Source organism: Gasterosteus aculeatus, chromosome 9, assembly GCF_964276395.1.
Source record: "Gasterosteus aculeatus chromosome 9, fGasAcu3.hap1.1, whole genome shotgun sequence".
Lineage (NCBI taxonomy): Eukaryota > Metazoa > Chordata > Actinopteri > Perciformes > Gasterosteidae > Gasterosteus > Gasterosteus aculeatus.
The window spans coordinates 8,374,525-8,399,543 of record NC_135696.1 but is presented as its reverse complement, the minus strand read 5'-3'; the positions used below and the strand labels follow the sequence as shown (position 1 = coordinate 8,399,543).

Genomic DNA, 25,019 nt, shown 5'->3' with positions numbered 1-25,019 from the left:
ACATCTTGGAGCGTATTTTCAAAGTGAGTGACCTTTTGGCCACTAGGAGGAGCTCAGGACATCATTAAACGGACTGATGAGGAAGATCTCTCTATGAGACCTGCGAAGACGCATACAAACATAACCAGGTTGAGCTGCGACAGAAAAAGACCTTCATGTGTGCTGCTCACTCTATGATTGGTTCACTCGTCCTTCCTAACATGTCCCTCACAGAGGAGCACGTGAAAAAAAGAATCCCCAGTTTTTGAAAGAGGAAGAAGCAGCCAGGCTTTTGGCGCTCAGGGAGGAGCGTGAGGAGAAGAAGGCAGATGCAGAAGAACACGTAGACAGAACTATATGATAGGAAATATGATCAAATCTCTGGAAGAGGGGAGCAATTCTCTGAAGGAGGAGACGGGGTTCCCTATTTAGAGGTAAAATCAATCAATCAATTTTTGTACGTGTTTGTTTTTAACAGAACTGTGAGAGAAGAGAAGACAACCAAACCTCAGAGATGCACCCTGAAGGAGCGGCTCATTAGGACGGAACCCGCCGGAAAGCAAATGACAACAAATCAGATGTCAAACCAAAGAGCAGCAAGCCCAAGTTCTGTGTGACAGAACCAAGCTCATCAACAGTCACAAACATACCCACAGGTTTTTGGTGCAGACTTTAATGTTGCTTTCAACAATTAAATTAGTCATATCTTGAATCCCGCAGGATTGTGGGATCAAACCTGTTTGTACAGTTCTCTTGTTTGTGTCTCAATGCCTGCAAAGCAAATTAACGTAATGTTAATCAGCCTCAGCTGTACTTAGTGATTAGTAATATCAGCAAACATAACATCACACACTAAGCTGAGACAGTGAACATTATAACTGCTAAACAGCAAAGTGTGATGGAAATAGTCATATGTTGTGTGATCGTCAGTATTCATGGATATTGTATTATATCTAATCAACAGATGCTAATAACACCGGTTTTACATTCAATTAAAAGCCATGTTTGAACTTTATTCGTTTTTGTTATGTTGTTTTCATGTAAAACTCGCTACATTTGATTAAATCTGGTTAAAAAGTGCCACAATCATATTTGCACATCAGCGTTTAGAGGCGTGTTTCTTCTCAGCGTCCTCGTCTCTCACAGACACACTCTCCCCTCCATGATGGCTTTATAGAGTTCATCAGTGACGGGCTCGTAGCGGCCGGCACGACTGTTCAGAAAGTAAATCTTTTCACTCGAGTCTCGCGGCTTGAATCCTTCCCTCTGCAGCCGTGTCTTCTGGATTTTAAAGGTACCTGAGAGAAAAAAACAAAAACGGAAACCTTAAGTTCAGGCGCGACCTGGGGAATGTGCGCGTTCTCGCACGTCCTCCGCATCACCGTCCCACCTGTAGTGTCCAGAGATGGCAGGAGTCGCAGGAAGACGGGGCGCGCGTAGGACGGCAGCGCTTTCTGTACGGCGATCCAGAGCGCGTCGAGGTCGAACTGGCCTCCGGCGTGAGCTATGGCTGCCATACCGGCCTTCCCCTCCACACCTGCACACACACGGACAGGTGAAGGGGGCCGTAAGGCTGTAACCACACATCGAGCGCTTCATCTTTTCCTCCTTCGTTTCACACGCCGCCGCGTCCTCTCCGTCTTGTCCCCCGTCTACCTGGCACGGAAGCGCCGTAGACGGCTACGACTGCGTGTCCCAGCAGGCGGCTCAGGACGCCCTCCACCTCCGTGGTGGAGACGTTCTCCCCTCGCCAGCGGAATGTGTCGCCGCTGCGGTCCCTGAAATAGATGTAGCCGTATTCGTCCATCACCAGCATGTCACCTGCGAGACAGACAGACAGACAGACACAATGGCATTGACAGAAATAATAGCTATCGTAGTCATCCTCCCCGTAGGGCATCACAGAGCAGAGGACAAAGAGGCAGGTAGAGTCTGTAGTGATGATGACTCACCAGTACAGCTCAGACCTGATGCTACTATGATTCACTGTGTTGTTTGTTAGTGTGGCAAGGAGGGAAACACAAAGGACAGGTTTCCATTTGGCCCGTGAATCCATAACATTCACATTCATCTCTAAAGTCTCTTGACTGTCTTCAGACTGTGGGAGGGATCCCGTGCAGACAGCCGGTCATTATTATTCTGACTCTGTGCTCTAGAGAAACACAGTGAGGCATACCTGAGACATACGCAGAGTCCCCCACCTTGAAGACATTGTGCGCTATTTTCTTATTGGTGGAATCCTCGTCGGCGTAGCCGTCAAATCTCCTGAGTGGATCGGTGTGGTTGATGCGTCCTAACAACATGCCCGGCTCGCCTGCAGGGACGAACCGCATTTTCAAATGCTTTTTGTTTGTGTGTACGTGGCTCTGTGTGTGTGTGTGTGCGCGCGCTCTCACCAGGTAGACAGGGTATACAGAGGCTTTGTGAATCCCTGAGCAGCTCGCCGCTCTCCTTCACCCTGAACAGTCTGATGGGGTAAAAGCCGGGCAGGATGCGACTGTTGAATCCGCAGGCCCCCACCTAGACAAGTGGCACGTGTGCGTGAGACGGGGCGCCGCTTGGAAAACACGCCCCTCCACCTCGACGTTGTTTAAGTCATCACCAACCTTTCCGTCTATGTTGAGCAGGCTGCAGTTGCACTCTGTGGCGCCATAAAATTCCCCAATTCGTGGAATTTTGAATCTCTGGACAAAGTCTTGCCAGACGGAAGGACGGAGGCCGTTGCCAATGGCAACACGCACCCGGTGACACGCCTCGGATGAACGGGCCGGCTGGGCCAACAGGTAACGGCAAATCTCCCCTATGTATTGAATTACCTTGAGAAAAAGAAGATCGGTCATGGTCGAGGGGAAGCAGAAGACGCTCCTCGCTGGCAGCGGACTGTGATGGACGGGTGAACTCACGGTGCAGTTGTGTTTGACACAGTCATCCCAGAAGCGACTGGCTGAGAACTTCCTCCTGACTACTACAGTCAAACCAAAGAGCAAACACTGGCCGACACCCATGATGGCACCTGGTATCGTTCATATTTCACGTGATTAGACAAATAGTGTGTACATACAGAAAGGAATGATGGTAGCGCTCAACTTGCTCTCATTCGTTTTGCCTAAATATTACAGATTATAACAGTAAAACATCTAGATGAAACGTTGATCTGGGTCAGTTTAGGTGGATTAGAATGCAACACAATAAGAAACGGTTCAGTTGCAGTTCATTGTTATTATTATAAGGTACAACTCATTCAGACAGGAACCGTCTTCAGTTTCTATGGCAATATGTTTGCAAGTAAAGCATTTCAAAAAGACAAAATAATATGGATGCCTACCTGAGGAATGATACAGGGGTAGACAGTCGTAGACGACGTCATCGTGACACAAACCAAAGGAGTGGAAACCAAAGGCAGCGATGCGATAATACCTGACAAGAAAGATGGAATAAAGGGACTGACATCCATCATCGCCAGACGTCTACAAACGACATTGACCATAAATCCTTAAGGCCCTGATTTGAATTAAGTGCAATGAGAGCTGCTAATCAGACAATGTCAAATGAATGGCAGATGTAGGTCAGAAAATGATCAAAGTTGATGCAATTGGGTGCAATGCGGCTGAAATGCAGTGTTTCCTACAACTTTCTACCTCACGTGTCAAATAAAAAAATTGATTTTTTATAATAAACTCACCGACTGTGCACCACCACAGCTGCCTTCGGCATGCCCGTTGTACCAGAAGTGTAGATGTAGAAAAGTCTGCCTGCGTGCATAAAGACAGAGAGAGGAGTCGCTACTTTAGCGCAGCCTCCGCTTATTTCCTTTGGCCCTCAAGGATAACAAGGATGACACGGAGCGAAGGACAGCAGGTTGGATTTGAACTATGACGACCATGGAGCTGGATTTTTACAGAGTTCATTATTTATTTTTTCACCTTCATGCTTTGTTTGCAACAGTTTCACGTTTGTGGGATGCACCCAGACTCTCTCTCTCATTCCTTTCCCTGTTTGTGTCTCTCCTTCCATGTGCTCTCTGTTTTTATGACAGTCTGCACAAGCAAGGACTTGACGAATGTTATCTTAGGAATGTCACGAGAAGGTAGAAACCATACAAGCAAGTCAATTAGAGGAAAGTGAATACACAGATATATATATATATATATACTGCTTCGGGAGTGAAGTGTGGATGTAAATGTATAATACTGAATGAAAAAGGAAGCATGTTGCGAGATGCACATGCTGGATGATATCCAGTGTTTCTTTGAGAGAAGCAGACGATGTGTTTGCCAGCTGTGTGTGTGCTCATGCGCATTCTCCATCGGCTGTATCAAAGAAGACCATGAACTGAAATCCCCCGGCGAGCAGTTCACTCTGGCAGGCAAAGACTTGCTAAGAAAAATATGGTGTTGCAATTCAAGCTGATATCATGTAACGTCGGGACTTGATTTGGCAACACAGTCATACTGAAAAAGAAGCCCCCCTGCAGAGCCTCACCGTTGAAGTCCTTCTTGAGCGTGCGTCGCGGTGGGTGTTTCGGCGAGCGCTCCAGCAGGGCGTCCAGCTTCTGGACCTGGCGGCTGCACGACTTCTCCTCGGCGTCCCACTCGCCGGCGCAGAACAAAACCACGCGGGGCTTTAGGGAGCCGCTCACCTCTGACACCGCTGGGAGACAATTCCAAAGCCTCGTGTTACAGATCCGTGACTGCACAGCCGGCCGCCTGTCAGTATCCACGTGTTCCTACCGTCACTCATCTCTGCCCCGAACACAACTGCCCGGGCGCCGGACACGCTGACGCAGTGCAGCAGAGAATACTGCCGGAGGTTGTGGTTTATGAAGGCAGCCTCCACGCCGATCATGGCCAGACCCAACCAGAGAGCCACCACTAAAGGCCGGCTCTCCATGTACAAGGCCACCACGTCTCCCTCGGCCCAGCCCTGTGCCAGCGCCCAGTTGGCCGCAGCGTGGCACCGCTCACGCAGCACCCTGAAACTCCAAATCTGGACCGGGACGAGGGTGAAACTGCAGTGAGTTCAACCGCGTCGGGCCAAACAGAGTGATGTGCAATCCCCGAACGGGTCCTCACCTGTCCTGTGGGCTCATAGATCAAGGCAGGTTTGTCTGGGTGCAGCGTCGCCACCTGCGCAAAAAGGGAAGGGATGGTGCTTCTGTTTCTCAGATTGCGGCTCATGGAAAACCTCACCCGAAGGATGACAAGCAGGCACCTTAAGTTAGAGAACAGTTGGACAGGGGTGAGTGAAATCAACCTTTAAAAAAATAAGTTAAAAAAGTTTAAAAAAGAGTGTAATAGTCACAACAACAAAAACATCCTCACATTAAGTCTCTTTTGATGGTGCGTAAAGCGACATGCAGGAACCTCCAGGAACCCTTCCAGACAAAAAGGAGCACCAACCCCACCAACAGGCTGCAGAGCCCGGGGGGGGAGAGCAGTCCGTCGGCCCCAAACACCGCGAGGCCCGCCGTGACAGCCCTCGTCGGATGCATCTGTGTTTGCGCACAAACTTGGCGCTAAATAAAACAACACGCGCAGCACATCTATACGTGGTTTGATGGGGGGGGGGCGACTTACCTTAAACGAGAAAGAAAGGAGTCAGCAGCGGCGACGCGCTCCTGCACAGGACCGAGCGCGTATCGGGGAACTTTTTAAGTGACCCGCTGTACGCGATGGGAGGCAGCACGCGCAGGATGTGAACGCGCATAAACTCCTGCGTCACTCACCACAACATCGCTCCCCACGGGGTGATCCACCCCCCCACCCCCACATGTCTGATTGCATTCCCGGGAAATAAGATGTGTCTCTCAGAATGACACCTCGTGGATGGCCGAGGGGGGATTGATTTACAGTAAAACTACAGTGACGCACAATGGGGGAAAACAGGTAATATGAATGGGTTTTATTATTGTCAGCTTAGTTAGGGTTATGGAAAAGCAAAACTAGAGTTTTAAAGCACTTTTAGCGAATTCCATTAGCAATTCATGACACAACATGTCAGAAGTATGCCGCAGCATAACATATAAATACAAAAAAGTACAAGTACCTGCTGTTGAAATGAGATCGTGGGGTTCTGCTGCTGCAGCCTGACTTGTTCTGACGTGACTTGTAGGTAATTTTGGCAAACTTTAAGAGACATACTGACTGATTTATGATGGTATGTCTACCTGAGTGAATTATAGCCCAGTCTGTCACAATCCACCACGGATACATTGCAGTCGTATCATTTTTCCCAATTATGACTTATGCTTATTTATTGATTGATATTTATTGAACGATTCGTGGTCATTAATCCCTGGATGTACTGGCTGTGACGCAATAAGTAGTCTGTCCGTCTGTCTGTCTGCTCATAAACCACTTTACACATTTTTTTTGATGAAATAGAAGCTTTAATAAAAATTGTGGCATTTAAGAAAACAGTACCAAACGACATACAATATAACAAAGTAGAAAAATAAGTTTGTACACCTTCAAGCTAAAACACCTATAGAAGGCCTATCTAAAATTAAAAAAAAGGATTTACATTCACAAACTGCTGCACAATGCACGTAGCTTTTTCTCATGGAAATACATTTTGCAATACTTTATTTAATCCGTACTGCTGGTCACAAAAAGAGTGCAGCCACACATAAGAACCTAAGAGACGTTTAGTTGTCAAACCAACACATAAGTGGTCTTAATCAGGCTTGTAGATGAGAAAGGGAGACAGAAACAAAACATGTTTTTACCATATCCTCTCTTTCTATGAAATATTAGAAAATATGACAGCATTTTTACACCAAGTAAAGTGTTCCGGTTCTTTGAGTGAGGTTCAAGTTGATTGTTGCACCACGTGAGTGAAGATGTGCTGGATTATCTATTTGTTAAATGAAAAAGTGCAATAACATAAACATACCACGGTCTGCACATCTCCCATAGACCTCATCAAAACAGTTGAAGTTCTCATTTCAGGGAATGCGACAAGTTATAGTCACTAACAATCTATGGAGACATTGACTAAGAGCTGTAATAAGAAAAACAACTAAATGGAATTTTATTCCCTAAACACAGTTTGATTGCAGGAAGCTGCAGGCTTATCAGAAGGGTGGGTCTGTTTTGGGAATTTCCCAAACTGCTATTTTGGGGCTGAATTCATTTTTTTTCCAAAAACAAACACCGGTGACAAAAGGCACAGCTCAATTGCAAATCATTTGCAAGAAAAGATATCACAATGGCCACGAGTGCTTCAAGTCAGTTGCTTCTGTTACCTTCAAATACAGTAAATGGAAAAAAAAAATCTAAAAGGCAAACCCACCCTTATTCTAGTACATGAAACATGTCTAAAAATACAGCACAGTGTGATTGCACATATACAGCAGGGAGCATCACTTGTCACGTGCAATCAAATAGTCCACATCAGGGTATTTGTGTCACTTTGACTCCTTTGAAAGGCAACAGCTTATACTACTGATATGTTTTTGATGAACTGATAATGTACTGAAATATCTGTCGCTTTCATTTAAAGAGTTCCTGAATAGACACTTGTTGTGGTCGGCTACTTCTCTGCTGTGAAGATAACGACACTAAATAAGAAATTCGTCAATACAACTAGATCCATCATTTACAGCTTTGTAGAGCATGCTAAGAAGGAAATAAGCAAAAGTCTTTCTGTTCCATAGTTAAATCCAATAGCAGGCGAGGAGAGTCATATTTGTGGACTTTCTTATGCGGTATTATTAACGCTTCCCATCTAACGTGACCTGTTGGGCTCCCTGATTGCCGGTACCATCGGACAGTTGGCATAGTAGTACAACAAAACCCAAAGATAGTCACTGAATTTTCAATTAAAGTCTTCCAAACCTTTAAAACCAGGGCTAACTCGGTATGGTAAAGGTGTGACAGTCTGTCTTTGGGGTACGAAAACTCATGGAGCGTTTCATATTTGTGATTCTCCGGTGTGCTCCCCACTCCGAGAAGCCTGAACGAACACAAAAAAAGATTAGAAACAATGTTAGACAACAAACTGTAATGTGTCTGCACTCAAAAAAGTAAATGTCAACATAAATGCTATCGCTGTTTACATTCATTTACATTCATTATATAAATGAAATTAAGTTTTGATGTATTATCATGTAAACTTTCCTTCTAAGTTCTCGTTGGTCCAGGTGGAACACTTAATGTCTAACAATGAATTGTTTTATAAGAGGATCATGTGTTTTGTAAGTATGTGATTATAAATATCAGCTAAATTACAGGCAAATGACAATTGGAGGTACGATGTTTTCACCTGCAGGGAATAAGTATTTCTATTGTATTTTATAGAGACTTACTTGTGACTGACTGTTGGAGGGGTTGGTACTGGTGAGGTCGGAGTACCTCTTCTTCTCTGATGTGCAGATACAAGAGAGGAAATGGGCGTATTCCTCTCTCACCTGCAGGGGGCAGCAGAACATCAAAATCCACATATTGGGTCACGACAGTTTCTCTTTGGTATTTTCAATATCCTACCTGCATGCATATAGATCCAGTTACACACACACACACACACACACACACACACACACACACACACACACACACACACACACACACACACACACACACACAACAACAGTAACCACACCGTGTCCTACCTGTTTAGACAGCAGGCAGTGCATAATGAACACCAGCGCTCCCTGCAGGCTGTTAAGGATAGTGAAGATGTATGCTGCCACTAAGGTGCCCTCTTGAAACAGAAAGGCCCCAAACACCCACATCAGACCCAGTATGCACATCTGGGCGATGGCTGTCACTGTGAAAGCCCTGCAGAGGAAGAAGGAGGATGGGGGATGGTGGTTCAGAGAAAAGGCAACTGATAGAGAATGAAAGGAAAGATTAACTAGAGCCCAAACACCTGGATGACTCAGTTACTGTAATACTGCATCGTCTGGAAAATCCCTAAACAGTGGAATGCAAGAGATGAGTATAAAAGATTATTTTGAAAGGAAAACTACTTGCAGAGGAACACTCTTTCATCTTTGCATGAACCTTTGTTAGTATTTGTGATCTTATTGCCATTGATAGCTGTATACTCCAAACTGTGATACAAAGGAGATTAAGAGCCAAATGGGAAACACGTGGATTTTTTCTTTCATCAAAGCTAATATGTGTTCTGTAGCTGCACATGTTCAAGCGGTGCAAAAAAAGAGTGTGTATAAATGAAGTGAGAAGGAGAAGCAACATGTCATTAGAGAGCAGACTTGGTACTAAAAAAACATTAGCTACTTTTTTTTCCCACCACAAAACGGTCGCAACGTTGCTCCATTTGGCCAACATACGTGCTGACGTGCGCAGCGGTTTGGGTGAAGTCACATTACTTCACACAATAACGCAACAGCAACAGCAGACAGAGATACTCTGTAACACGCAAACCAACAAACACACACACACACACACACACTGACTTGATTTTATGCAGCTTGGTGAGGTCTGGGTTGAGACTGGTGAACTTCTGGGCCAGCTTCCAGACGGTGACGATGAAAAAGAAGACGTTTAAGATGACGATGAAGCACACAGGACCGTAGAAACTCCAGATGAGCCCGTCTTCCAGAGACAGCCAGCAGCTGTAGAGGAGACAGAGGACACACATGTGCATGACCGAGTATTCCCGAAGACACCGGGAACAGCAGCCCTGATGTGATTGGATGTGATTTTGCTAAGACACGTTCAAACACACACGTACTGCTGGTCGGTACCGTATCCATTTGGTCTTATGATGGCGGATATAATGACGATAATGAGCGGGGTCCCGTAACCAGTGAGGATTAAGTAGAGGGGCCGCATGGTGGCATTGAACACCAGGACCACCATACGGTACAGCTGCACCCCTTCCAACAGCATCCAGGTGAACACGCCCAAGAAGAAGTAATGGAGCATCGCCGCAACGAACCTGCAGGCGCCCTGAAATAATGCGAGGAAGAAGGACATCAGAGAGGAAGAGGACTGAAATGTCTCACTGCACAAATCAGATCAAGATAATCATTTGAATTAGAAGTGTCCAAGCTATTTATGAAATTAATCTCCATTAATTGATTACAGTCGGATTTAGGTAAAGATAAAGAATTTCCCCAGTTTATGTCGTAACAACATTAACATTCGATAAAGAATTTTATATTATAGTGGGTCAGAAGCTACATCTGACTATTTCATATTCTATTTAACTGATTAATCAATCAAAATCCAGCCTACATTGGACATGTGTTTTGTACGTTAAATTGTTTATAATATTACCGGTTTGAGTAAAAATTCTAATATGTTAAGTACAATATAAAGTTGCATAAAATGGAAAGTATAAAATCCACAAAGAACAGCAACTACTCCCCACAGAGTCAAACACATGTGTGAGGTTTTTATTCTTATTTCTTCTTCTCCTTACTACTTGAACAATATGTACAAACAAACTTCCCATTTGGTCATTTTGTGATATTTCGCTCCTCTATGAGTCCTTGTAAGAAAGTAAGACCTTTTTATCGCTTTTTCACCCCCTCACAAAAAGCTTTAGGGGCATTAAACTGCAACTTGTCAGGAAGACACGCTTGAGGTTGAATATTTCAAGAGCGCTTGGATGCCCACAGTTTACGCGAAGAGGACCTCTACACATTCACTTTGTTTAACGCAAACAGGAAAATAAATGGAACCACTCGACCCAGTACAAACACTTCATGAAACGACTTTCTCAGTAAACACAGCGTCAATTGCAGGAGTCACTATTTGCTTGGACAAACATACCACGGGTTCAGTTTGTGAGATGCCGGCGAGAAAGAAGAGGTCAGCCACGAAGAGGCAGATGCAGAGGTGCAGGTGGATGGTGGTACGGGTTCCTTGGATGGAGCGGCAGAACTTGAATGTCAGGATGCACAGTCCGAGGCACAGCAGGGAGATGGTCAGCCCTATCTTGGTGACCAGCTGGAGCCCAAAGGTGTGCTGGTAGAGGAGATGCGTTAGTGGCCGAGGTTCCATTATCACCGACAACATAATGTGTGTGCGTTACTCTGACATGGAGGAGAAAAGAGAAGCGCCTGTTTTGTCCATCAGCAGTGACTACTTTATTGGCCACTATGAGGTAAACAAGCTGTAAACACAACAGTGATGTATTATAACTTGATCAAGTTGATTTAACAAGCTTGTGAGCAAACAGCGTCTGTGTACACATTGAACCGAGAAGTTATCGTTCACTTGGAGTTTTGTTTCCAGCTTCCTCACAAATATAAGTCCAATGTTTACTCCTCCTCTTTGGTCTTTACGGACTCCTGAGGGAAACATCTGGATATTTAACAGCTAAATGGTCCACGAGCAAATTGTTAACTTTTCTGTTTGCTGCTCATCGGGTTATTCATCATAGCTTCCTTGCTAATATAGCTGCCTGCTTAATGAGTTTTTGGCAAAAAAAAAATATTTAAATCAATTTAAAGTTGAGTGGGATTTTTAATTTCCTAATTTTTATGTCCAGTAAGACCTTGCAGGATACTTTTTCACTATGTATTACTTTCAGTATGCAACAAATGGGTTTCATGGCGCGCGTGCTTCTTACCTTCATGTCGTAGAGTGCCACGAGCACAGCAAAGCTGCTCAGATGACTGCATGTGCACTCGGTGTGCGTTTTATTGGAGGTACGTTGATAACAACCATCTGTGGACCAGGCCCCGCTCTCGTTCCAGTACGCACAGATGTAGCTCACATCACCCGTTATGTTCTATGAACGAAAAAAAAAGGCCATCATTTCAAAAAGCAGGCTACGTGTGTTTATACTATTCCTCCTATTGCAGGAGGAGCCAAGTGTTTGGACCACAAATGATGAAAAAGCACCGAGGAGGCGGCGCGAGCGGTCGGGCTACCTGTAGATGTCGGAGGGTGATGTTGACGGAGCGGCTCAGGTTCTGAGTGGACGGGTTAGACACCACAACAGAAACTATTGTCGAGGTGACCTGGAAGGACGGACTCACTCCATCCTTTTCGAGTCCTGTGAGCTCGCTAAAGGAGCGGTTATCAGATATCTCAAGGTTCTTGTAGCTCAACAACGCAGCCAGCGCGAAACCTGTAAAACACAATAAAAAATATGATCACATTCATTAATCAACCGTGCAATTTTGGCCTCGCTACCAGAGGGAGAAGAGGTTTACCAGGGTATGATCCCGTCCCAGCTGCAGTTGTCCAGTCAGTGTCAAGTGTAGCGTTGTCATTGGTCAGATGGATCGGCCCCGTCGGGGGAGTCTGTCCCCTCTGCACTGCAATTTCTGCGTCTGAATTGAGCAGATGACTCATTTCAAATCACCCAGTTTGTATCAACTTCCCCATGCATGCATCTACTCCCGTGCTTATAACCACCCAAGAGCATTTTGACAGTGTAATACAACATGCACATCTCAACTGAGCTCATGGAGACTCTTACCCATCTCTGTGGTCTCTGTCTTAGTGCGGCCGTCTTTGAGCTGCGGGCCGATGAGCATGATGGCGTTCTCCATCGCGCCGAGCAGTCCGCTAACATCTCTGCTGTCCAAGTGACCGGGGGACACGACGGCCTCCGTCGCGGAGAAAATCGTCTGTCCAGGTTGCAGGAGGCGAGAGGGAGAATTGAGAAGACTGTGTGGATTCATACGTGTACAAATGTGTGCGATCTGTGTCTGCTGCTCCGACCTTCAGCAGCACCTCTCCGTCACTCTTCCCTTCACCGGCGACGCTCGGGTCGGACAGAGCCAAACAGCTGCTTCTGATCATGGACAGTATGCCTGCCAGGCCTCCGAGTGACTGAGAGAAAATAAAAAGCCTGTTTAGTTTGCCTCACTAGAGCAGATGTAGACTAAACACTACAGGGCTGCAGGGAGTTTGAGGAGGTCGGTTAGAATGTTCCTAAAGAAAACCCACAGTGCTTGATTATTGTTAATTTTATTATTATATCTGATCCTGTACTTGAAATTATGAAAATGAACCCTTTGTAAGAGTTCAATACATTATTACAGTGTGCTAATAACTTGCAGCTCACCGGCGACGAACTGCCGTTTTCGTTGAAGTTGTCGCAGTCGAGCTCTATTGAAAAGAAGAGAAAAATGAGCTTATCAACTCAGTTTGATACTTCACTCCATTATGCATCGAAAGCCGAGAGGTGCAACAGTATCTACGCATCCCCATTACCCCATGAGACTCCACAAATATACTGCAGATAATCAGATGAGTCCCCACACGAATTACCCAGAGCAGCCACATTAACATCTGCGGGGGGAAGAACACTTGGAAGCATAATGTGGACGCGTGTGACGGGGAGGAATTGTGTACGCAGTCACTCACTTGAGCATGTCGTCCTTTCGTTGCCGTAGTTGGTGAAGCCTTTTGAGCACATGCACCGGTAACTCCCGTCGCTGTTTGTGCAGTTCCCGTCTGCTCCACAGAGCTCCTCTTGCTTATCGGACGCTTTTTTGCACTCATCAATGTCTGTGTAAGACGAGCGGACAGAGAAGTAATCACTGACAAATGCGATGAGTTCAGAGAGACCGGTCTGGAGCAAGTGTGAGTATAGGTATGTGTAAGTATTGCAAACCGGTTTGCCGGAAACCAGTTTGAGGCGTTATCAGGGGCTGAAATTTGCACAAGCAGAGGCCGGAGTTGGCCTTGTGGTTTAGAGTACGTGGGGCTACGATGGCAGAACCATGATGAAACCAAAGCATCTAGGGCCTCTTTAAGATCCGACATCGGTATTACACAGTTTTTAACTTGGGTAATGTTCCGTAGCTGGAGGAAAACTATGAACTCTGAACTACCATTGTGTGTTTTTTATTTTGAGTTTTTTGTGTGTTGAGTATTGTGAAATGAGCCCACGCGTATTCCTGTTAAATCACCAAGCGGTAAGTCGTGTTCTTGTCTTTACAGAGAATCTCCGGGATTTATCAAAATGTGACATTATCTCTACAATCTGACCGCTGTCTGCTTTACAATAACAAAAATACGAATAACACATTCCTTTCCCCATGCAAACAAAAAATTGAGATTATTTCTAAAGCTAGCTGCAAGAAACAAGCTGAATAACTGAGGCTACTGAATCATATTTTCTTTATTCTGTTGCTCTTGTCAAGGCCTCGGCCTAAGTATACGTTTCAAGGTATTTATTTCGGACTACAGAATGGCGCTCTGCTTGGCTGCAATGGCCTGCTGTTTTTCACGTAGTGGTAAAGACAGGAAGTGGTAAAGAGGACACACATGAACCAGACACGCACCTCGCTGAATCTCCTTTCAGATGATTATCAAATACCACGACCAGCTCCCGATCCGGAACAAGATGCACGTCAGTCTTTTAGGAATGTGTACCTACAGACCAGACTTGAACTCCCCAGTCTCGAAAGAGTATTCACCTGTGCAGTGTCCGGAATCATTGGTGGCTTCCGTGTACCCAAAGTGGCAGAGGCATTTGTAGCTCCCCAATGTGTTGGAACAACTTGCGTTCGGGCCGCAGATATTGCCCCCGTCTATGCACTCGTTGATATCTGACAGGAGAGCAAGTGTAGATGGGTAAGACCGGATTGACAAGAGAGAGACACTGATCACACACACACACACACACACACACACACACACACACACACACACACACACACTCTTACCTTGGCACTGGCCATCTAGCGTGAAGTTAACAAGCCCACTCTTTTCTCTGTAGCCCTTCTCACATTGGCAGTTGAAGCTGCCCAACGTGTTTTTGCAGTTTGTGTTATTACTACATGGGTGATCTCTGCACTCATCCACATCTGTATTTGGATACAAACACACACAAAAATACATTTTATCTGTAGATCTCACAGGTCAGTCCACATGTATAGGTCAATACAAAATTATTGTCAGTAGAAAAATGAACTTTAATATAATTTAAACAGGCTTTATCGTTAACCCTCTTTCTTTTAGCTCCATGTTTAAGTTATTAGATCACCATGATTAGCTTGTTTGTGGCTAATCGTAATGATCCAGGAATTGAAATATCTCCAATTGTTTTTACTGCAATCCACTTTGTATGTGAGCTGTGCTTAAATGCCTAAAATGGAAAAACAAAGTGAAATGTCACCAAAAAAGGGCTTCATTTCCATCTTCAGTAAGAGGTATTGAATGACGAACACCACTTATTTCCAGGAACCCTTCTTTTAACTCCACAGTCACAATAGAGACATTGATGACTGAGGAGAGGGATGGTTGAAGTTAGAGGTCATGGCAGATAATTACCAACACAGACACCGCTTTCTAACTGCAACCCAAGTCCACAGGCTGCTTCACATTCTCCCAGCGCACTTAATAGGCCTGTGGGGAAAGAGAGAGAGGTCATTTAGTTTCAATTTACAGTTTGGGCAAAATCTTACAAAAACAAGGAAGACCTAAAAAACAGAACATTTCAACCGGAGCTTTGTGCCCTTTTTTTAACTTTATTCATCATGTATTTTATGGTACATATCCACTCATAATTCATTTGGACAGCCCAACTAACCCTTGAGTTGGCTGTCAAAGCCTCTTCTCGGGGGATGGTGCAACATTTGATAAAAAAATTGCAACCCACAGAAGTGGTGGCCCATTTAAACGTTTGCCCATAACAACCTTGATCAAATTGCAAAGTATTACGAAACTTAAGTTCCATGTGGTTTGGCTGCTGAGCTCTAGCACAGTTTCCAGTAATGGAGCTCTTGATTTGCATGTGAAAGGGCACAAAGTGTCACTGTAGGAGTCTTTGAGTTGGTCCAGGGTGAAATATCCCTATGATTGACATTGTGTCCAAACAAGTCCCTAAAGGATGAATTGTATTCATTTGGGAAATTTTCTTGGAGCTCCATTTTGGAAATTACTTGACTTTTCTTAAAGCTCCAGTATAGGGGGAGGATACGGTTTTACTTATTCAGGTAAATATCTCAAACTAGTATTTGGGAGATATCCATAAATGTGATAACTTTCACACCTGCTAACCATCTGCATGTTAGTATTGTGATTGTATTACCTTGATGCCTTTAGCGTTCAGCCAAAAACTTATGTAGCCCTGGCTTAAAAGTGCTAAATTAAACAAATATTTATTTAGTTTAATGAATAAGGGGAAATGGTGAGCTGAGAGATTAAGATGAAGTAAACCACAGAGGATGTGAACAGTTGAATGAGTAAAATAAACAGTTTAAAACAGGACGGTCGGTTAAGACGAAGAGAGACATGCTGGATGAGGAAAATCAATAAACGAGCCAGGTCGAGTTAATGAAGCGATACATTATAGCAGAGGGTAAAAAACCCAACACAGACGTGTCTATTTCATCTTGACTGGTCAGCCGGACAGTCAATGTTTGTAAAAGCCTGAACGCTTTAAATAACTATCGGCTCGGCCGCAGGCTGTTTGGCAGCATCAGTCAGCTCAAGTTTCTTGATTTGAGCTTTTGCCACTGGTGGATAAGTTAAAGACTCGATGTTGGATGTGGAGCTGGATCAGACAGGCCGAGAGGGGAGCGGGAAAACTGCGTGGGTCGGCTGACGAAGACTGTTGTGCCGCGTCTCACGCCATTATGGGATGAGATGGGTCCTGTGTTAAATACGGGAGCTCAGTTTGCTATCTAAGTAAGTCATTGGTTAAAGCAACAGTTGGTGGTTCTCAGCCTCCTTTTAGTGCTTCAAATGTTGTTTGCAATATTCCACAGAACCAAATAAATTACCAATCAGACAGAGCAGCCTCTAACACAGCTGTCAATCACTGCCCCAGAACTACTATCAAATGAGAAAGGTGTAAAATGAGAGTTTGCTGCTGCTGGTGCACGGTTCTCATCTTAAACATATTTAGTAACTAATTGGTCTGCTAATTTTAGGGCAGATAATGTTATTCTAACATAATTTGGGGGATTTACTTCAACTGTAAACAAGCGTTGTACTTTTCAAAAAGCAGTCATTAAATTGGAATTGTTATTCCATTGCATTCCCAATTTTTTTTTTCTAATTTACAGAGTTAATAGAAAAGGGGGAATAGGGTCATTTATTATTATTATTTCTCATAGACCTCTATCCAATCCGATTTATTTTTGCCACCACAGTCGTAAATCCCTACTGGTCTCAATTTGTAAAGGTTGCTGCCTGATGTCCCCTTGTGAATTACTTCTGCTAAACTTCAGCCATGACGCAGTCAGATTATCTACAGACACAAATCAGTCACATTTTTCTGACTCACGGATCTCTGTCAAAATACCCCCCTCCCCCCCATGGAAAAATCATTCTTCCTGTTTTGTCGTCCCTGCTTCACAATGAGCCCTCTATTGTTCTCTGACGAAGCTGGAGCTCCTGCAGTAGCACCACTGAGGAGAACCAGGCAGAGATGCTCCACATAAGACCATTAAAAACATCCAAACATAAAGCAAGGAGACTTATAAACAGTTAAGAACATTGATACATTGAATATAAAAGAAAAACGTCATTAAAAGGATTAAAAAAAAGACGTTAAAAGATTTCAAATAGAATAAAATTGTATGTAAATTTAAGAATGTCTCTAAGAATTCCGACTTGCAGAAACGGTCAATTGAAGGCAGAAGAGCTGCAGCTTTCTGGGAAAGTAGACCGTCCCGGACGACCAAAGGGTTTGTGGCGGTTCATAAGGCATCAGCAGATCAGAAATGTACTTTGGCCCTAAATCATTCAGTGCTTTATAAACTAGCAGCAGGATTTGGACGTCAATTCTTTGTTTGACAGGAAGCCAGTAAAGACCTGAGAACTGGAGTTATGTGATCCACTTTCCTGGTCCCAGTGAGGACTCGTGCTGCAGCGTTCTGGATCAGCTGTAGCTTTCCGATTTACTTTTTACAGAGACGTATAAAAACACTGTCACAGTGGTCCAGTCCACTGAAGATAAATGCATGGACAAGTTTTTCCAAATCTGGTTGAGACATAAGTCTTCTAAACCTTGATATATTCTTTAGGTGATAGTAGGCTGAAAGTATTTTCGGTCTTTCAAGTAGGATTCAAACCAGTTAAGTGCTGTGCCAGAGAGTTCCACCCAGTTGATCTATCCAGGAGTTTGTCATGGTCGACTGTGTCAAATGCTGCGCTGAGATACAGTAAGACTAAAACTGAAGTTCTGCCATTGTCTGTGTTTAAGTGGATCTCGTTGAAAACCTTGATAAGAGCAGTTTCATTACTGTAGTGCTGTCGAAAGCCTGACTGGAAGGCAGCAAAACCCTTATTTGCAGCAAAGAAGCAGTTTAGCTGTTGAAAAAACGCTTTTTCCGCTTTTTCATTTCATTGTTAATGTGCAATATAAACAATGCAATGTCTTTCTTCATGAGCTTCATATTGCATTATTTCTGTCTGTCTCTTTTTGTTGAATCCTCCTTGGGCCTGATCGAAAGGGGAAGTTATAAAGACAAAAAACACATTTTCTTGTCACCAGGATTCTTCTCTATTTTGAGACAAAGGTTTCCTTTTACTTGCTGTTAAGTCACATGTTCATAACACATCACCTATTTCAAAATGATGGCACCAATTGCTTCAGCTCATTTCTAAAAGACAGTGGTGAAAAGATGTAAAAGACATGCCTGTGCCTCTTGCCTGTGTCAATACCTTAGTGTGTCAAGTTTTTGTTTGACATCCTACTGGCGTATTACAATGTATACAATAGGGTCTTAAATCATGGAATAGCTCGTAGACTCAAAAGCATTCAAACTTTCACAGTTGAACGGCATATGGCATATCATGGTTTGGATGTAATCTGTCTGCGCGATATAGTGTGCATGTGACGACCCGCCCAACGTATAGTATAATGTATGAGATCTGTAAAAAGAGGGGATAAGAATAAAAGTTCTATGGGCGATGAGCTTCTTAAATATGTCAGACCTCTGCATGCTGCCACAACTCACCCTGGCTTTAGGAGTTGTCTAGGCTCTTGACAGGCCGAGGAGCTGACTGATTTTTGACTATGTATTAACTAACTAACTAACGTGGATCAGGGATTTGTTTGCGTAAAGAGACCTCATGGTCACAAGGTCTCACTGAAACAAAAAGTAAAAGTAAATCGACTGAATTGCGTCATTTCTAAACTTCTCCGCACTTTTTATTTTTTTCTCAACCATCACTCTCCCACATAGAGACCCACCCACCCATTCACACACACACACACACACACACACACACACACACACACACAATCACGCACAATCACACTGCTCCCATTGACAGACTTACCCAGGAGAAGCAGCGCCTTCCAGTACTCCATGTTAGAGGCAAACCGATATCCCCCCACAGCTGAAGACTTTATCACAACAATGACTTTGCTCCTGTCGCGACGTTTAAGAAGGATTTGAGTATTTCACAGACGTCTCAGTAGTTCACGGTCCATTAAATCCAGTACCAGCAGCTTGCTCCTTCAGATTCAGACTGAGCACGCCTCGCTCTCTGCCTGATTCCCCAACCCTCTCTCTCTCTCTCTCTCTCCCTCCCTCTCCCTCCCTCTCTCCCTCCCTCTCTCGTATCTGTGTGGCCTTGTGTCTTTCGCGTCACTCTTTCTTGCTCTTTTCTTTCACTCTTTCCATGTGAACTGGCCCCCTATAACTTTGCTCACCCCCCGCTCACCCCCACTCCTCCCTTCTGTCTGCGCTGTCTTTCACATTTCCCCTTTCGCTTCAGCAGGCTCTATTTCAGGAGCTATTCACAGCCCTCTCATGAGAGGCCGAGAGAGGGAGAGGAGGGGGGAGACGGGGCCGACGAGAGGCCTATGACTAACACTCAATCCAAGCAGCTGCTGTACTTGGGTTTTTCCCAGTAAGTAATCGTATATCTCCGTCCATTCTCCCCAACTCTAAATCCCCTCCCCCCCTTCCCAAAATGTTCCGCCCTTCACCCACTTCCAGTGACAAACCTTCTGTGTTTTCTCAATCCCCCCCCCCCCCCCACCCCACCCCACAGACAGCAAGAAACCGACTGGAGACGGATGCAGGATGAGGGAACCAGAATTCCTCACCAGACCCCAATAATGTGGTTCAGAGGAAACCGGGTTGTACAAAATTCTGTTGAAGCAGCTTCAACATTCCAACATTCACCGCTAGACTCGACCTCGCTCTCGCTCCATCGGACCAGCACCAGAGCAAATGAAGTTCTAAACAATGAGTTAAAGACAGCCTTCCACACAGTTTGGAAATAACACACACGGTGTGCTTATGAACTGTAACCCTGTAACTGTAATTATAGATAGTCGATGGCAGTGAGCTAGTTAGTTAGCAGATAAAAGTCTGATCGACTTTAATGATTTAGATTTGAGCGCTGAACTCGCATGTCAATGCATCGAAAATCCGCACACTAGAAACAGCCTTATAATCTGAACTCGAAGATGATTTAAAGAACCAGACTAGACTCTACAAGTGTGAGAATAAGTCATGGTAACCTTACATCACACAACAATAATGTCTACAACATGACAAAGCCACGGCCTTGTGGTGCACATCACAGATGTGCAACAGACTACAGCTGCTGCACGCATTGGGGAAACTCTCCATAACGAGCCGCTTGTGTGTTTCTCAGCTCGTTTCCCGAGAGGAGAGATGGTCCTGGGACGTCTTTTCCTCCCTTCAGTCCCTCATTGGTTTTCTTAAGCATCTTCTTGACTCTCTGTCATCGTTTTTCATGATATTTACGCAGACAGATGAGCAGACACATCGAGACGGACAAATCTCCCGCACAAGTGGGCAGGAAGAAGATGAGAGAAGTTCATGTCCCCTCAGCATCTCTAGTAAACAAAATAAGAAATGAAAAGCAGATGCGTTTAGCTAACCCAGCGTTGGTGTGTCTATGTGTGTGTTTATGTGTGTGTGTGTGTGTGTGTGTGTGTGTGTGTGTGTGTGTGTGTGTGTGTGTGTGTGTGTGTGTGTGTGTGTGTGTGTGTGCGCGCGTGTATGTGGAGGTTTGGAGGTGGATTGTATCAATCTGTCCTTGTTTATATCTGTTTGTTCCTGTTTTTTAAGTTACTGCAAGTTTACCATTGTCTGTACAATTACATACTTCTAAACGGAATGCACTAATCTGAGCGTGGACGTGTGTGTGTGTGTGTGTGTGTGTGTGTGTGTGTGTGTGTGTGTGTGTGTGTGTGCTCAGCCATTGAGTCCCACATGCACAAAGCAGACACCAGCCTACTGTGACCATTCGTCATCCAAAAGGATGAACAGTCTGGGAAAATTGTAATCTGTCAGAGGAAGAATGACAAGTAGCAGTGATCGTTTATTAGTGATGACAACATGAGCCTTGGGGGGTTAAGAGAGCTACATGAGTATGTATGCAAGTACACAAAGTGGAACAGACCACCTGAAACACGGAGTACTTGGCCTTTGAGAAAGAAAGACGCTTTAAATGTTTAATAAACCACATTAAGTCATAACTTTGTTTGTTTCCCGTCGGCAGAGCCAGCAGAAACTCAGAACCGACCGCGATGGGATATTTGCTGAATTTGACAATACTTCTTTTGGGTAAAAGTCATAGACTTCCACTTTGATTATCTCTTATACGTGTCATTAGGATTAAATTACACAAAATTAAAATGAGGTGGAAAACTGAGCCTTTGGAAATGATGAAGTCTCGCGCTTCCACAGCAGCAGAGGGGTTTGTTTATTCTCGGCCTAAAAGGCTTTCGGGGTCTCGGTTCCTCACTAAACCCACACAAGAAAAAACACAACTCAGTCGGAAGCAGAGAAACGGAGTAAAAATAAACGTAAGCACATCTGTTGCTGAGCTAAATTTGTGTAATCCTCTTCAAAAACTACTGATCGACTTCTATCTAGAAGCTTTGTAAGAGCCTGCAAAGCGGAGGAAAGGTGAAACAGATTTAGATGATAAACAGTTTTTGATGATTTTGATAATTAAAAGATTCCTCTTTGTCAACTTGAAAGAGAAGAGTATTTTAAATCAAACATGTTCCAAGTCGCCGTCGCAAGCCAGACATGGATCGTGGGAAAGAATGGATCCTCAAGGGGTTGCCAATAAATGAAACGTAAATCAGCCGACAGTCTCCCAGTGCAATAAATGTAATGGTAGCAGTCAAAATGTTGGACCCACATTGTCATTGAATTAGAAAAAGTGTCCAAACCTTTGACTGATACTGATTTAGTATTACTTTGAAGTCATTGTCATAGCATTAAAGTTCATGTCGCATTAAGTGGTATGGTGGAAAGTTTTAGTGTAATGTTACAAATGTGGAATAAAACTTAATGACACTGACAGAATACTAAATGTCAGTGCACACGCACACGCACAGACGAGAGTAGATCATAATTACACAGTTTCAGTTGCTTCTTACAGGGACTCAGAAGGAAAGAGAAGGAGAAGGAAACTTCTCACCCAGAAACACTAGCGACGTACTGTAAGGAGGCCAGTTATACAAACACAAGCGCACATTCACTCACACAAGTACATGCAATTGTTAATATTCTTAACGGTGACAGGCCTTCCATCCGTTAGGGATTCAAAAGTCAAAAAGGCAGCTGCGGCTGTGCGTAAAGGGGAACATGGCACAAGATGTGGTCTGAGTTGAAAGGAAGAGAAGCAAGCTGTGGTCACAGAACGCACCAATAATGATTGTTATTATTGTTCCTCAGCAACAAGCAGCAGTGCCCCTAACGCTGTTTTCTGAGGCTGAACACCACTGGATGCCACTGACAACAAGGTTGTTATCATGTGTTTTCCTCACCTACAGCCGTTAAACAAATATCATTCAAATTATTTGCAAAACACATCAGACTGAGCCGGACTTTTATTGGTGTTTGTTGAAGAGTCATTGAAAGGTTTTCACATCATTTGTCTAGTAGTGTCGTTGTGATACAGTACATGGAACCACATAACAGATCATTTACAGATCTCTGTTAAATTACATGTAAATGTAAAAACTGCTCTGTTTGTTATTATTTGCTAATAAAGAACGACTCAGTCCAGTAGCTCTTGTCAAAAATGTGCACCTTTGCAGCCAATAACAAACAGAACAGAGGCTGCGAAGTGTAGATGCTTCCGTTCACACTGAAAGTATGGTACGTTGCTTCTCACCTAGAAACACTAGCAACTACTGTTTTGTTTGAAAATGCAAGATATGAAACTATGGAGATAGAGGGGAGGTAAAAGAAGGTCACAAGTCTCGTACCAGATGTTAAACCCAACAACTAAAAGGTTTCGCTTTATATAATTGAGCGATGTCCATCGTGGTGACTGTGTAACTTAACCCGCAAGGTTCATGAAACAACTCAAAATATAGAATTCAGCATTTATACTAGAAAAGCTGTCAAATATGACAAATATGAGCAGGGTTTTTCAACTATTAGATACTAAAGGTGCACTTCTGACTGTTCTGAAAACCTCCCAAATAAAAGACATGACACAAATAAACTGGATTGTAAAAGTGGGTTTTTCCCCAAATAACATATTTGTCTGTTGTAATGACCAGAATAAATACCCTGCTTACCCTAATCTGCTTTAATGTGACTCCTTCAACATTGTCTGATTGCTGTCATATATAGGGGCTCTGCAGCACGCTGACCTGCTTTTTGCCTGAAAACATCGCTGGCTGATCAATATGAAACCATTTGTTTGGCTCAGCGTCATGGGCACGGTGTTGCCGCATCCTGTTGCACTACTTGGAAGCGTGACCTTTTCACAATGTGAGATCCGGTTGAAGGCGTTGTGCGTGTTCATGCACTCGGTTAGTCCACTTGGCTCGGTGGGCCGACGCAATACAGGAACTGTGCTTCCTATCAACCCATCAGCCGGCCTTCCTACGGCCTACCGTGACAAACCACTGCCCCGCCACGGTTATGCAACAGGTGGAAACCTTGGCAACAGACTTGTGCTTTCCTCTTCTGTGATGTAAACCAATGCAATGCTTGTGCTTGCAGGTGTGCGCGCACATCCTTTTTGAGGGATGTCATCTGGACTCCAATGAACTTCACTGTTTATATCAGACTCCATTAGAGTCCATGTATCCATGTCTCATTATTATGTATACAAAGGCATACACAGAGAGAGAGGGATCAGATTTAATTAATCTGTGTTAATAGTGTTTCCTCTCTGTCGCGGATGCATTTTTTCCATTCTTTTCCGCCCCAACAGCTCCTCATCCATCTGAAATAAAATGAATTCACGCAGATTTCCGTCCTTTAACATCCACGACTTTCATTTTGTCTTCTTCTTCCGTCTCTCCTTGAGCCTGTCTGTGAAGTGAGGGGGTGGACTGAGGTGACGGAGGGCAGATGTTTCCTCCCCGGCTTTGACGACGCTCGTGAAGGTGGAGAGGAGGAAGAGTGTAAAAGGGTAAGGCCTGTTTCTCCGTGGAGGTTGGGCGTTCCGTGAGGGAGGCCTGCAGATACAGGCTGCGTCCTGGCAGCAGCTTCGGAAATGGCCGACGTCTTTCCAACCCTCCGCTGCGGCCACCGATCCTAAATGTCAAGCAAACACCCGATTGAGGCGACGCTGCTTTAAAATGTCTCCGTCATCAACGCGCCGCGTCAGCTGGGTCGTCTGATCAAACAGAACGTTGCCTGTTCGAGAGGAGTTTACAGTCCATAATTACTCAGAGAGCCGCAAGGATCAGCCAAGTGTTTTTGCTTCTTTTTCTTTTTTTTATTTGGGGATTTGGAAAACAATTGCTTGACTGTGTGCTGCATCTGTCCCGCCAGTTGTTACGGGTGTGAAAGCTGAAATCGCTCTTGGCCTTAAGGCAACGGGTGTGTGCGTTAACATTGCCACCATGTGGTTAAAGAAGTTACTTTATGAAGCACTGCTCAGAGCAGACGCCAGGCAGTCTAATAATAGAAGTTAGAAAGAGCGACGCTGCTCTCTTCTTGAATGTCTCAAAATGATTTACCAGTGTTACACTGGTGGAACAGGTTTTAAGCCCTATTTGTTAGAAGATAGTTTCTGATAGAGTGAACTATGTAGTACTTCACTGGGAAGATAGACTGCCTTTGAAGACACTATTTTTGAGTTTTTGGTCATGCTCTTTAATGTTCTGCAATAAATAAATCCTTCATGTGGCTCCAGTGGGAGCTGTGGGAGCTGTGGGAGCTGTGGGATGACAGCGTC

The 25,019-nt window shown here is 44.3% G+C and overlaps 2 protein-coding genes across 2 annotated transcripts; both read right to left on the bottom strand.

The window, feature by feature from the left end:
* Positions 1-636: 636 nt before the first annotated feature.
* LOC120825407 (long-chain fatty acid transport protein 1-like) lies at positions 637-5,806 on the bottom strand. Its single transcript, XM_040187011.2, has 14 exons — positions 5,556-5,806; positions 5,301-5,470; positions 5,052-5,190; positions 4,710-4,965; positions 4,462-4,629; positions 3,662-3,731; positions 3,305-3,396; positions 2,883-2,992; positions 2,586-2,795; positions 2,376-2,499; positions 2,156-2,293; positions 1,636-1,800; positions 1,370-1,516; positions 637-1,277 (listed from the first exon to the last, which is right to left on the bottom strand). The coding sequence occupies exons 2-14, from the start codon at positions 5,468-5,470 to the stop codon at positions 1,120-1,122; spliced, it is 1,947 nt and encodes a 648-aa protein (XP_040042945.2). The 5' UTR covers positions 5,556-5,806; the 3' UTR covers positions 637-1,119.
* Positions 5,807-6,344: 538 nt separating this feature from the next.
* On the bottom strand, positions 6,345-19,503 carry LOC120825463 (adhesion G protein-coupled receptor E5). Its single transcript, XM_040187075.2, has 17 exons — positions 19,155-19,503; positions 15,192-15,266; positions 14,585-14,725; positions 14,336-14,467; positions 13,278-13,421; positions 12,976-13,019; positions 12,630-12,740; positions 12,385-12,535; positions 12,116-12,235; positions 11,831-12,030; positions 11,527-11,688; positions 10,725-10,919; positions 9,679-9,896; positions 9,401-9,559; positions 8,591-8,759; positions 8,288-8,389; positions 6,345-7,935 (listed from the first exon to the last, which is right to left on the bottom strand). Exons 1-17 carry the CDS (start codon positions 19,183-19,185, stop codon positions 7,894-7,896), a joined length of 2,196 nt encoding a protein of 731 aa, XP_040043009.2. The 5' UTR covers positions 19,186-19,503; the 3' UTR covers positions 6,345-7,893.
* Between the last annotated feature and the right edge of the window lie 5,516 nt (positions 19,504-25,019).

Excerpts from the sequence above, each read along its gene's own strand:
- LOC120825407 (XM_040187011.2), bottom strand. The coding sequence starts at position 5,470 with ATGCATCCGACGAGGGCTGTCACGGCGGGCCTCGCGGTGTTTGGGGCC. Across the intron at positions 3,397-3,661 it reads GCTGTGGTGGTGCACAGTCG|GTATTATCGCATCGCTGCCT; the intron begins GTGAGTTTATTA and ends CTTTCTTGTCAG. Across the intron at positions 1,801-2,155 it reads GGACTCTGCGTATGTCTCAG|GTGACATGCTGGTGATGGAC; the intron begins GTATGCCTCACT and ends TCTGTCTCGCAG.
- LOC120825463 (XM_040187075.2), bottom strand. The coding sequence starts at position 19,185 with ATGGAGTACTGGAAGGCGCTGCTTCTCCTGG. Across the intron at positions 12,741-12,975 it reads AAAACGGCAGTTCGTCGCCG|TCACTCGGAGGCCTGGCAGG; the intron begins GTGAGCTGCAAG and ends ATTTTCTCTCAG. Across the intron at positions 12,536-12,629 it reads ACGGAGAGGTGCTGCTGAAG|ACGATTTTCTCCGCGACGGA; the intron begins GTCGGAGCAGCA and ends CAACCTGGACAG.